Source organism: Equus caballus, chromosome 25 (genome assembly GCF_041296265.1).
Source record: "Equus caballus isolate H_3958 breed thoroughbred chromosome 25, TB-T2T, whole genome shotgun sequence".
Classification (NCBI taxonomy): Eukaryota; Metazoa; Chordata; class Mammalia; order Perissodactyla; family Equidae; genus Equus; species Equus caballus.
In genome coordinates this window covers 47,591,164-47,604,138 of record NC_091708.1, presented here as the reverse complement: position 1 = coordinate 47,604,138, position 12,975 = coordinate 47,591,164, and the positions used below count along the sequence as shown (strand labels likewise).

The window sequence follows — 12,975 nt, the reverse complement described above, 5'->3', positions numbered from 1 at the left end:
GGAGGCTGCGAGTGACGGAATGCGTGGCAAATAACATCCATGTCTCAGCTCAACTCTGCTGTCTCAACCTGTGCACACCTGAATTTGCGGCAAGGCAGAAAAACCTTCACAGAAGCGCGACAGTAACGGAAAAATAAAGCCTACAGGTCCTTCTATCCACGCGCCGCACGGTACCTATCTTTCTAGAAAGCTCCAGACCCGTGTTTGGTCTCCACTATCTCGCTGTGTCCCTGCTGGTGCCTGTTGGCTGCTTCTGTGCAAAGTCTACTGGAGCTCCCGGTCACGTGAGGCCACGCTCGCCGGAAAGGCTCTGCTCCAGGCACGGCCGGCCCATGGTGGCGAGCAGAAGTGAGCATGCTTACTTCGTGGTCGACACTCTCCGTGGCCATGCACTGGTTGTTGGCCAGCGTGGTGATCTCTCGGCTTTTCGGGGTCTCCATCCGGCAGCTGCAGAGGGGCACTTCCTGGAGGCCATCCGTCTCCACTGAGTCGGGCCCGTTGGCCAGCCCTAAAGTCACACAGACATGGCGAGCGTCACTAGCAGCGGTGTGCACACCCAGACGGGCTTTCACGATGTTCAGCGACGCGTACTCCCCCCCTCACGAGGGCAGGCCAGAAAGCGCCCAGGCAGCCTCTGCAGAGACCTCTCTGGAACAAAAGCAGCACTGGGAATTCCGTCAGCACAAGCAGCCCCCCAAGGGGAGGGCCCAGCCCGTCGAGCACCTACCATGGCGGGAGAGGCAAGCGCCTCTCCAGCCAGCTACCACCCACCGGGCTCTCGAGAGTGACCTGGTAAACCCACGTTCTCAGGAGCCAGCAGTAAGTTCAGAGAGACTGTCACCAGCTATGCCTAAATCTTTTGGTTTTCACACAAAAAAAGTTTACTGTATGTTAAGACCTTGTTTTCCTCACTTGTTTTTAGAACTGCAGCCACAGACACAAACAAACAATTCAATTTTGAAGAATTTAGTAACAGTTTATTATCGAGAAGGTTTTCACCACTGCAACAGTCCAAAGGGCCCATTTATTAGCTGATGGAGGGAAGAGCTGGGGAAACAGAGAGAAGAAAGCAGGACAAGGATAAAAATAGGAATGTGAGCAGCACTCAGGGTTGTCTTCTCAGCCCCGGGGTCGCAGTGAAGCCACCGGGTCCCGGGGAGGAAGGGGCCTGCAGCCCACACTGAGCACAGCCAGCTCTGCCTCAGCCCACCCCAGGCCCGCCCAGAAAGACCCTTCGATCCGACTGACGACTACAAGGACTGCTGATCCAAAGGCAGGCACCTTTCACGTTCTCCTTGGGAAACAGAGTAGAAACATAAAATGAATCAGTGTGTCCCACCCCCACCTCTCTTGGGTAAGAATAATGAACTCTCATCTTCACGTCTACAACATTCCCACGTTGGTCGGAAGACATGCCCTGACTGTCTTCCTCCACCCTGTTTGTAACCTGAGGTTGGGCACAGCCAGGACGCACTCAGGAAGCGGGACCCTGGGTGCTCTGCACAGCATGAGACGGAGGCAACTCCGCCTTGGGACGTCACCATCGCCCGGCGCAGCCAAGCCTCTGGGGTACCCACACCCCAAGGGCTGGAGACCTTTCCTTTGTGGTGAGGGAAGACTTCTCCGAGAAGAAACAGGGGAACGGTGAGGTAGAACTCACATCAGAATCACTGCAAGTTTAAAACTGGGAGGGCCTTTGTGGGGACCTGCTCAGCAACCTGATTTTTAAATGAGGAAGACACAGACTACGCAAAGGTGCTGCCAACGCAGCTGAGAAGGCTGAGGGGAGGGGGCAAGGGCCCAGCTCTGCAGAGTTAGTTTCCCACACACGTGCACAACGGGGTAGTGGCTCAGACGTCTCCTGAACCTCGGGTGTGCTCCCGTCTCCAGAGGTGGGAGCCACCACGGATGTCACGTGAACAGTGCGAGCAAATCCCACCCCAGTGTCCCCTCCCACTAAGCTCTGGCTTGCCTGCCGGCTCACATTTCCACATCATGGGCTCCTGACCTCCCTCGTCACCTGAGGGGATCACAACATCACTCAACCTCAACTCAGCAGACCGAGGAGCCAGGACGACGAGAAGATGGACATGCCCACATACCGTGATTTCTGATCTTGGCACAGACATTCTCCAGGCTCAAGCCTGGACCATGCTGAACCATGACCCAGAACTGTCGCCCACCCTTTGCACCTGTCACAGATATACACCACCCACGTCCCAAGCAAGCCTGAGGCACTGCACCCCTCCAGTCCCGCCTGAGGCTCCGCGGCTACCTCCCACAAGCTTCTGGAGCTCCAGTGCTAAAAAGCATGAACACAGCCAAGCAATGCGGCTTCTTTCTTCTCTGTGCTGATTCTCTAAATCAAAGCAGGATTGATCCATAAGTGGTGACCAATCACAGGGAAAAACCCTTGGGGAAGCCACCTTAGAAGAGGTCTTGGGATCTCAGGAGCCTGCCTCGGCTCCCAGGGGGCCCTCGCCTTGCCGCTCCTTCGGTTACTCTCTCGGGTCCTTTTCTGTCCACCCCTTTACCACCACCTTTGGTCCTTACTTTTACCAGACAGAGTATGAAACCTGAAGGCGGCGGGCCCCTAGACGCCACCTCCCGCCATCTCCCTCAATCTCCTGTGGCTCAGCTAAAACAACAAATCATGGAAAGAGCCTGCTGCGCCCATGAGTGTCCAGAGGGCGCTGTGCTGCCTCCTCACCTCTGACACCAGGGCACAGGGGAGGAGGCACCTGATAAAATGAAACACCACTTTATGCTTATGTCCAATTCTCTAACTTCCTGAAACAAATCTAAAAGCAGGTTTAGAAAACTTAGACACACAGTGTTCTGGTCCATCTGGAAAAAAAACATGAGGGTTCTATGCTGAGAACTCTGATAATGGAGAGGGGTTTCTCCTCTGTTTGGTGCCAGAATAAAAACAGTTGTTTCTCTGATGGACAAGCCTACAATTTACATTTTGAGCTAAAGATTTCTCTAGTGTTCAAAACTCTAAGAAGCTAGTTATTTGTCCTTTAAAAAATGATTGGTCAAACTCCTAAACTCCTATAGTAGTCCACAACCCAACAGCTGCAAAATCCACATACAATGTAAATAACTTTAGGATTTCACATTTTCCCCATATTACGTTTCAAATAGACTTTCCAAAATAGTCAGTTATTAGTGACTTTTCATTGATAACAGGTTTCCATATGGCTGAAGAAGAGGAAACGCTGTGGAAACAAAGTGTGAGTGACGCTGACAAGCTCCGGCACAGTGCAGGTGGCCCATGGTCCCACCGAGTTCCAGGGCCAGGGGTCTTCCCACAGGAGTTGCTGATGCATCTGTGATTTAAAGGCTCGTTTAAAAGCAGCACTACACGTTATATTCCATTACAGAGGCATCTGAGCACTGTTAGCTCAACACTAACCAGAAGACATATTTCAACCAATCATAATTAGAACCAGAGAGATTTAAAAAGCCACATTATTCAAAATCATGCCACCTATGTACTTCCTGGAGCACAGCCAGGACAGAAGGACGTCTTTTTACCAGGAATTCCACATAAAAACGTGTCTGACTTATGGGGAATGATGCACGACCACCAACAATCTGACCCTTGGGGATAGGTCTGCTGCTTCATCCCTGAGGGTTCCCTCACTTGAACTCTGTGGTGACAGGCACACACACCTTGTGTCGAGTCCACTTGGCCACCTTGCAGGGATGCATTTACTCAAACCTTCCATCACCACCCACCAGGGGGCATCCCACTGATACGCAGGAGCCGCCAAGGAAACAATGAGCAAGATGGCACCTGGCCTGGTCACAGCCCCACATTCACCTTCTGCTTGTGAGGGCAGTGTCCCCTTGACACGGAGATCCAGGGAATCCAGAGAAACTTCCATGTACCCCGTACTGTCTCCTGGCACCGTCTGCTCTGTGCTTCCTGATGACGACGTGTATGCTTCAGAACCTGCATTCAAGGGGCACACACGTGAAACTCTGCACCAGGGGCCAGGCCTCCCCAGCAGGATGCATGGGAGCCGGGCCCACGGGGAATGCTGATCAACTCATTCCAACAGCAAACTAAAAGGTCACTGTCATCCAGGTCGCTACAATTTCACTATCATTTTCTTTCCTGTGCATCATTTTGCTAATTCCCCCATTTCTATGTAATATTCACGGGAGGAAGGAGGAGTGTGTCAAGAGAAACAAAGGTACTTAGATGTGAAAACATCCTTCTCTGTAACTACACAGCTAGACAAAAGCTGATCAAATAATCAAGGAAATGGATAAAAACTTGGTATGTGTTATGTTCTGCGAATATTACTTTAAAAATAAAACAGAAAAGTCTGACCTGCAGGTTTGAAAGACCACCTGATGTAAAGTTGCTAAAGACACGTGCATTGTTGCTAGGAAATCTGCCCAACCTCACAGGCACCGGGGATTCAGGCTTCACAGGGAAAGGACTCAGCACTGCAAGGAGGCGCCACCCGTCGGACACAGGTGGGTTACCAGGTGCATCACTCACCAGAGAGCAACACAATCTGCACATGCCAAAGAGAAGGCGTGTGTGCAAAAAAGGAGCTGTGTAGTGGGGGTTGCAAGACTCAGGCCTACTGAGCCCGAGGCCAGCCTGTCCACACGTCCCAGGAGGGCCCACCTGGGCATCTATTATTGTAAGGGCATTTTACTGAGGAAGCCTGTGAAAAGTGTGCATATACATGGGATAACATCCAACACCAGCAAAGCACAAATGCCCATATTTCATAGCCAAGCTTCTAAATACTAGTCATTGATATTATTTCAATGATCGGAAATAAGTAAGCCATAATACAGAAACTCATGGTATCCAAAGTCTTTGAATTCATACCATATTCTGCACCTAGATCTTAGACAGACAGAAAGGAGCCAACCAGCTGTAAGAAATCATCACCACCAATTTGAAGAACACGAGAGATCTTTGTGCAATTTTAAACACTACAGAAAAAAAATAAAATTCACACCCCTCTGTGGATAAATATTTAAGCACACATTTTACACATTATGCACAAGAAGGCAAAGATGAAACCTCTACCCCAAAACAACTTAGTCTTGGATCTACAAATGCTTTTGTGAGCCAACAATAAAAGCTACATCAAGTATTCTGATCTCAGGTGAGCATCGAGGTAAAGAGAAAAGGAAACCTAAGTGAAGGAGATGGAGACGAAGTTCACAGGAGCTCCCGTGCGCCTGGAGAGTCAGAGAGCCCCACCTGCCACCTACCTCCAGTCTGAAACTGCGACTCACACACAGGCCTCCTGCAGCCCTCCACAATTCAGGGGACAGCTTTGCCTCCCCGACATCCATCTAGCAAACCTACTTCTATATCAGCGGAATCGAGAAGAACAGCTAAACTAATTGTGAAAAACGAACAAAGGCCTGCAGCTTTGTGGTGCTGGTGTAAAGATAAACAAATAAAGGAGACAGACTAGAAAGTCCAGAAACAGCCCACACACTGAGTATCGATAAAGGTTTGAAGGGCGAAATGGAGAAGAAAAGTCAGTTCAACCAATAGCACAGATCAACTGGCTATTCACACGTGAAAAGGCAAGCCTGACCCCACCTAACACAAAAACTAACTGGAAATGGATCAGAGACCCATGGGTAAGTGCCAAAACTGTAAAACTTCATGAAGAAAACCAGGACAGAATCTTCATGGCCTGAGTTAAAGATTTCTGAGATCACAAAAAGCATGATTTTTGGTTTTTTTGAGGAAGATTATCCCTGAGCTAACATCCACCACCAATCCTCCTCTTTTTGCTGATGAAGACTGGCCCTGAGCTAACATCCGTGCCCATCTTCCTCTACTTTCTATGTGGCACGCCTGCCACAGCATGGCTCGATAAGCAGTGTGTAGGTCCACACCCAGGATCCAAACTGGCAAACTCCGGGCTGCCAAAGTGGAAAGCAAGAATTTAACTGGTACGTCACTAGGCTGCCGCGCCACGCCCCCCCCCAAAAGCGTGAATTTTAAAATAATTCATTGACTTCAACAAAATTTTTAAAACTTTTACTAGGTGCACACATTTGCAAAACATGTATCTGACAAAAGACCTACATCTAGGGATATTGAAAGAATTCTTGTAACTCAATGAGAAGACTTACAATCAGACTTAAAAATGAGAAAAAGATACAAACACTTTAAGGAAGCTATACAAGAGCTGAGATGTGCAATCTCATTCCTCGTTAGGGAAGCTCAAAGTGAACTTACAGCAGACACCACTGCACACCCCCAGCAGTGCTGAAACTCCAGAGACTGACCACAAGTATCAGCAAGGACACAGAGGGACTGGAGCACTTATGTGCTGTATGGGAATGTTAAGAGGACAAGTATTTTGGAAAACAGTTTGGCAGTTTCCTAAGAAGTCAGACATGCAGCATGCAACTCAGCCATTCCACTCCTAAATACTTACCATCCATTCAATAAAGACTTGTACACAGACATTCATAGCAGTTTCATCTGTAATAACCAAAAACTGAAAAGAGGCCAATGTCCATCGACAGGCAAAGGATAAACAAACCACGGACAGTCACATCCTGCACACGCTGAGGCCAACTATCCACACGCACTACGCACTACAATGCAGATGGCTCTCCAACAGCTCTGCGCAAAGAAGCAGGCAGAGAGGGCACCTATCCAGTGACCCATTCCTATGAAGTTCTACGAGTGCTAACAAGGTGCAGAGGCAGAGCGCGGTACAGACGTGCCTGGGGAGGGAGGAGGGCTGGGGCGAGGGTAGCTCACCAAGGGGTGGCGGGGGACAGGACCCTGCCGGTGCTGGGGCATTCACAACTGACTGTGGTGGAAGTCTCACAGTCACACATGGGTTAAAACTCACCAACCATATGCCTGAATTACATACAGTTTATCACACACCAAGTCTTCTGCAACAAAGCTGTAAAAGCGACCCCTGCCCACCAAGCCTGCTCACCTTCTGGGTTTGACAGTCACTTCCCTCCCTGCATCCCCTTTACAAAACTACTTCTAGGACAGGGAAAACGGACCGAAGTGCCGAAAGGTACCACCTGGACCGAGGAGACTGCCCCCACAGGACACTGAGGGCAGCTACAGCCACGAGGAAGCATCCATGCAGGCCGCAGAGGCCCAGCCAAACAAGGAGCGATGAACGACCCCTCAGCAAAGAGCAATGAGGCCAGCACCACAGGTGTGGCAGAAGCAAAGCCCTTCAGGGTAACCTGAGCATCTCCAACAAAGCCATTCCACACATTCTCCGGGCTTCTTTTTTCTTTTTTATTATACTTTTATTTTTTTTGAGGAAGACTGGCCCTGAGCTAACATCTGTGCCCATCTTCCTCCACTTTACACGTGGGACACCTACCAGAGCATGGCTTGCCAAGCGGTGCCATGTCCACACCTGGGATCTGAACCGGCGAACCCAGGGCCACCGAGAAGCGGAACGTGCAGAATTAACCGCTGCGCCACCGGGCCGGCCCCTCTCCGGGGTGCTTACACAGCGGAGCCCTCTTTTCAAACGGAGTCCTATCAGCCCACAACCACAGGGCACCCAGGCCCCCGTGTGCGCATCACGTGTACCTGGCCCACTGCCTTGCTTCTTCTTGCTCCTCCGCCGCCTCTTCCTCGCCGGCTTGACCCACGGGCTGTCAGGCTTCCCCTTCCTCTTGAGGAACTTCTTCTTGATGCTGGACTCAGAGCTCTGAGGACCAAGGGCAGGGACAGAAAAGCAAAGCGTAGGGGCTCCAGAAAGCAACAAGGACTACGAGCTTTCTTTTCTCGCAAAGTAAAATACCTACTATATCCTGTTTCTTCCACTAGAAGATTAATTTACTTTTAGACATTTTTCTCAGTCACATTCTTAAAGATAGCCATGCTTTTTCCTAAACATCACTCTAAGCTCAGTTACTTTACACGCCAAAAAAGGGGCAAGAAAACTAAAAAGGAACTTATATATCTTATTGGAGTTTGGCACAAGAAAGAATAAATGAGAAAGTTCTACTCGGGACTAAATAAATAAGCTCAGAGAATCCACTCCTAATCAGATGCATCCATTCGTTTTGCTCATGAGAAAAGGAAGAACTAATGGCTCAATTTGCTTCAGAATCTACGTCATATTAATTATCTATGTGAAGGACAATGAAAGAGGTTGTAATCAATTTATAAGATTTCAAGATTTTTTAAGCATCTGTTTCTAAAGTCTAGGCGTAGAAAGGTGTCTGACTGCCACACATTACAGACACACAGCATGGGCCACCAGCCCCTTCCAATTAGTCTAACACAAGGATCTCAGGACTCCTGCTTACGATGGATATAAACACAAAGTTAAAAGAATGTGTTCACCACACAGAAAGAGGCACCAGCGCAGGCACTGGCCTTCCCGACCGCCTGGGACGAGCCCTCGCGTTGGGCACTCGGTCAGCCTGTAGTCATCTGGCAGGGCAAGCGGCTCTGGCGGTCGTCCAGCAGTGAGCATCAGGCTCCCTCCAAGGAAACAGCCCACTGCAGCCTGCACTCCACTCCACCTGCCTCAGTCCTGTGCTACCCCCTTTCTTTTTAAGATTTTATTTTTCCTTTTTCTCCCCAAAGCTCCCTGGTACAGAGTTGTGTATTTTTAGTTGCGGGTCCTTCCAGTTGTGGCATGTGGGATGCCACCTCAGCATGGCCTGATGAGTGGTGCCATGTCCGCGCCCAGGATTTGAACCGTCAAAACCCTGGGCCGCCAAAGCAGAGCACACGAACTTAACCACTCAGCCACGGGGCTGGCCCCCTGTGCTCCCCTTTACAGCAAAAATTCAGGTGGAACTTCTGTAAGACCTGCACCCAAACCTCACTGTCACTGCATTCCACTGTCCCAAAGAAGTGACAGTCTACTACCAAACCCAACAGTCCCGTTTTTGGCCCACACGGCAAGCTGACCCCATAGACCACTTCCTCCCTCTTAACAGAGTTTCTCAGTTCACGTGGCCCCTGACTCTCTGAGCTTTCTTCCCACAGCACGAACACCCCCTTTCCAGTCTCAGAGCCTACTCATCCTTCTCTACTTAATGCTTTACCTGTGGGGCATTTCCACAGGCTCCATCCTGGAGCCTTGTGCTCTTCAGCCATTTCTCCCATTCCCTGGCCTGGACCCCCGGCCCTGGCCTTTGGCCTCTGCCTCCATGACACCTCCACCTGGCTGCCCACTAGTGATAATAGCCTTGTGCTCACTCCTGTCCCTCACCTCCATGTGATGTCCAGCCCACCAAAGGTCCTGCCAGTTCTACCTCAGACACCTCAATTCCTTCCTTCCCTTGCACATCAATCACAGGGACAGAATCACGACTGCCGTCCCTGTCACCAGCTCCTGTCCCGTCCAACCACACACGGCAGGCAATGGCCCCCCCTCGACTTGAGTCCCCATCACCCACTGCGACAGCCTCTTCGCCTGCCCTGCCCAGCCCGGCCCCATCGTCCTCGGCTCTCTGCACAGGTGTTCCTCACGCTCCTTTCCAAGGGCCAGGACCAGATCTGCCTGGCCATAGTCATGGCCCTGGCTTCCAAACACACACTATCTCGCAATGAATGACAGCTGAGTGAGGTACTAGTCGGTCCATGGCGTCTCCTCTATTTCCTTTGTTATCAAACAATGAAGTAGAATGCAGCGCTGGGCTTACCAGATCAGACTCGTCTCCATCCTCCTCTTCCTCCCCGGTGCCGGCCGACTCCTGCTCCTCTTCGGACTCGCCATCCAACTGACGAGCCGCACAACAAGCCAAAAAGAAAACAAAAACTAATGAGACCCTTCAGTGGCAGGTGATTCAATCAAAAATACATTTTACCAAACACACTGGCAGTGAACGCTGGAGATGCATGTGCATACGCTGGACGCTGTCCCTAGCACCCGCTCTAGGCCCCTTCTGCTCCCCTCGAGAGCCCCCATCCCAGGCGGCTGCTCCTCTGCTGTATTTCTATACTGCCTGGACATACAGATCTGCACTACTGATCTATAAGTGATCTGGGAGGCAGCTCCTCTGGAGTCTAAGAGGTCGTCAATTGTATGCTCAAGATTTAGTGCACTTGATGCATTTTACATGTGGTAGAATGCAATTAAAAAGTAACAAAACACACACAGTAAAAAGATTTTCCGAGCCCACAAAATAATATAAAATGCAAACCCTACCCACCCCCCGCCAGCCCCAGGGCCATCCCATGGCTGCTGCTCATGGTGCTTCCAGCCAGTGTCTGCCTGGACGCGAGAGCATGCTTCTGTCTGTGCAGACGGCAGGACACCAACACACTTCTATGAATGTTATTCTCTGCCAATCAAAAGTACTTTTTGGAATTCTTTCCATATGAACAACAGAAGTACCTTATTTTTTCTTTTGTATTTATCTTTTCTATCCATGCAGGTGACACATGAAGACATTTCCACTGCAAAAGATCCTAAAACAAACGTGAGTGCCATTTGCCCTTTCCCACCACTCCTTGAGGCAGGGATGTGGTCATCCACACTGTGAGGCTGCACACAGTAACTTCTTCCATGGCCGATGAACACCCCCTGCACTTCCCCCTAGACAAGCCAAGACTCTCCGGGACAACGGAGAGACACGCTACTCTCTGTATAGGATTCTCTAGACGTGGAGTTCCAGGAATGCTGCCACCAGCACGCCCACAAAAGCACGACCAGCCTTCCAAAGGTGCCGCGTGCATGCCTGGGTCTTCATTCCCCACGTACATGAGGAACTGTGTGCTCCATAACTTCAGCGCACTTCTCTACTTCTTCCACTACGTCTGCCTTGACCATATCCTCAGTCCATATTTCTAGTAGATCTGTGCTTCTTATTAATCTGTAGAGGAATCTACACACATACAGGATAGTAATTCTTCGTCTGTCAACTGTTATAAATATTTTCCCAATCAAGTTCTTTAAGCTTTGCTTATGGTATTTCTTCTCACATAAAACTGTGAGACTTTTATCTGGACAAGTCAAATGTGTCCATCTTTCCCTTCGTGGCTTCTGGGTTTGTGTCCTGCACTGGAAGGCCTTCTTCATTTGAGATTTGACAAATAATTTCCATCATTTTCTTCCACAGTTAAATCTTTTGTGTTGACGCTTTAAATCTTCTGGAATTTACTTTTTTAAATAACAGTTTTACTGAGATATAATTTATCTACCCTAAAACTCATCCATTTAGAGTACACACTCCAGTGGTTTTTAGTACCTCAGATTTGTACAACCATCATCCCATCTAACTCCAGAATGCAGTTTTCACTTGTTAGACACTGTGATGCAAGAGTTGACCTCTATTTTCCCCCAAAAGATCAGTCAGTTGTCCCAATAACATCAATTGAAAAGTTCATGATCCCCTGACTACTAACTGAAAACCCCTTTCTTACAATAAACCCCATCTTTGTCCAAACGGGTGTGCGCGGGTCCCTATTCCACTGCCCCTGCTTTCCTGTTCTTGCACACCCGCTGCACTCACACTCCAGGACTAGCACTGCGGGCCTCCCTGCCTGCTCTCGCTGTGAACCAGCCCCCTGTCAGCTGCTCCACAGAAAGTCCTGTCAGGATTCTGAGGAGGACTGTTCTGAATTACGGATAACACGGGGGGAATAAAATAAGAGATCTTCTCATTCAGACAAACAATGGGTCTTTCCATGAACTTCTGTCTTTTTTTAACCTCTTTCAGCAAAGTTTTACAGTTTTCCTCTCAGACATTTCTGGTTAAATTTATTGCACAATACTCCAGTGATATTAAAGAATTACAGCTAATGTTTACGTGTGATACTATGGTTTTATTTTTCAAAGAGTACTTATCTTTTAAACATCCACACTGAAATCTCTGCTCAAGACAATCCGTGTACAAATAAACAAGATTGGCCATGTGTTGACTATTCACTGTTTTCCTTATGTTTGCATATCTTGATATTTGCTACTTAGAAAAGTTAAAAAACATCCCCAGGCATTTACTGATGCTTCTGCCGCTGCTGTCGCCACCTTTCACCCAGACTGGCTGCTGCAGCGAGGAGGAGACAGGCCACGCCGCCCTGCCTGAAGTCAGCTTCCGAGCTGAGGCAGCTCTTCAGCTGGCTTTTTTTCAGCTGGTTTTCTCCAATTCTTTTAGATGGATGATTACATTCTCAGCAAACTCTTCTCCCCTGTCCTTTTAAATGTTAATGTTTCCTTCTGGTCCAGCGTCACAGCTGGAACGACAGAGCTGCAGTGCTTCTGTTAGGAGAGAGCAGTGAATCCTCCCTGTTTTCATCACTGATATTAGAAATGCCTCAAAATTTTCACCATTCACTATAGCCTTTTTTGTAGGATTCTGATATCTTTAATCAGCTTTATTTAATGTAGGTTATCTTTAAATTTTAGTGGGTAATTTTTTATTTTAAAAAGATTGAGCAATGAAACTACCAATTAAAATAGGCACATTAACAACTTAATTAACTCCAGTTCCTTCCAAAACTCCTGTAAAGTGACTGTAAAGGAAGGAACAAAGTTACTTTATAAGGGGTCCTCGCTAACCGCATGTAGAACAGGTACAAAGAGTAAGGTGGAAGTTGAAAAGCCGAGGAAATCAGAAAGAGAAGGGACAACTGCCCACATACTCGAGTCGGAGCTGAAACGTGAGTGAGCCAGGACGAGCTCACACAGGGTGGGCAGGCACTCAGCAGGCCAGGGGAAGCAGCGGACCCTGACCCAACACGACGCAATTCTAGTCACCGGCCCAGCTACAGACTCGGGCTAGGAGCTGAGGGTGTTATGCAGTGCTATTGCTTAGAGTTACGCAGTGTCTAGATTCTCTCTGGAAGATGAGAGATCTTTGATCACAATAAAGAACCCAGAAATAGACTCAACTCCGTATGCCATACGGTATACAATAAAGGTCACATTATAAATCAGTAGGTGAAAGAAACAGTCAATAAACGGTGATGACATATATGGCTAACCACTTTGAGGGAAGCCATGTACCCTGACCTTA

At 48.8% G+C, this 12,975-nt stretch overlaps 1 protein-coding gene across 25 annotated transcripts in view; it reads right to left on the bottom strand.

The window, feature by feature from the left end:
• The window catches only part of EHMT1 (euchromatic histone lysine methyltransferase 1), a 198,176-nt gene that overhangs the window by 56,866 nt on the left and 128,335 nt on the right, over positions 1-12,975 (bottom strand). For all 25 annotated transcript variants that reach the window (XR_011432335.1, XM_023629512.2, XM_070250534.1 and 22 more), the window contains 4 exons: positions 9,661-9,738; positions 7,586-7,706; positions 3,830-3,961; positions 363-508 (listed from right to left, as the gene is read on the bottom strand). Coding sequence is in view for 24 of the 25 variants with exons in the window: in XM_023629512.2 (XP_023485280.2) it covers positions 363-508; positions 3,830-3,961; positions 7,586-7,706; positions 9,661-9,738 (477 nt within the window). In the remaining variant the exon portion in view is untranslated. The remainder of the gene's footprint in view (positions 1-362; positions 509-3,829; positions 3,962-7,585; positions 7,707-9,660; positions 9,739-12,975) is intronic.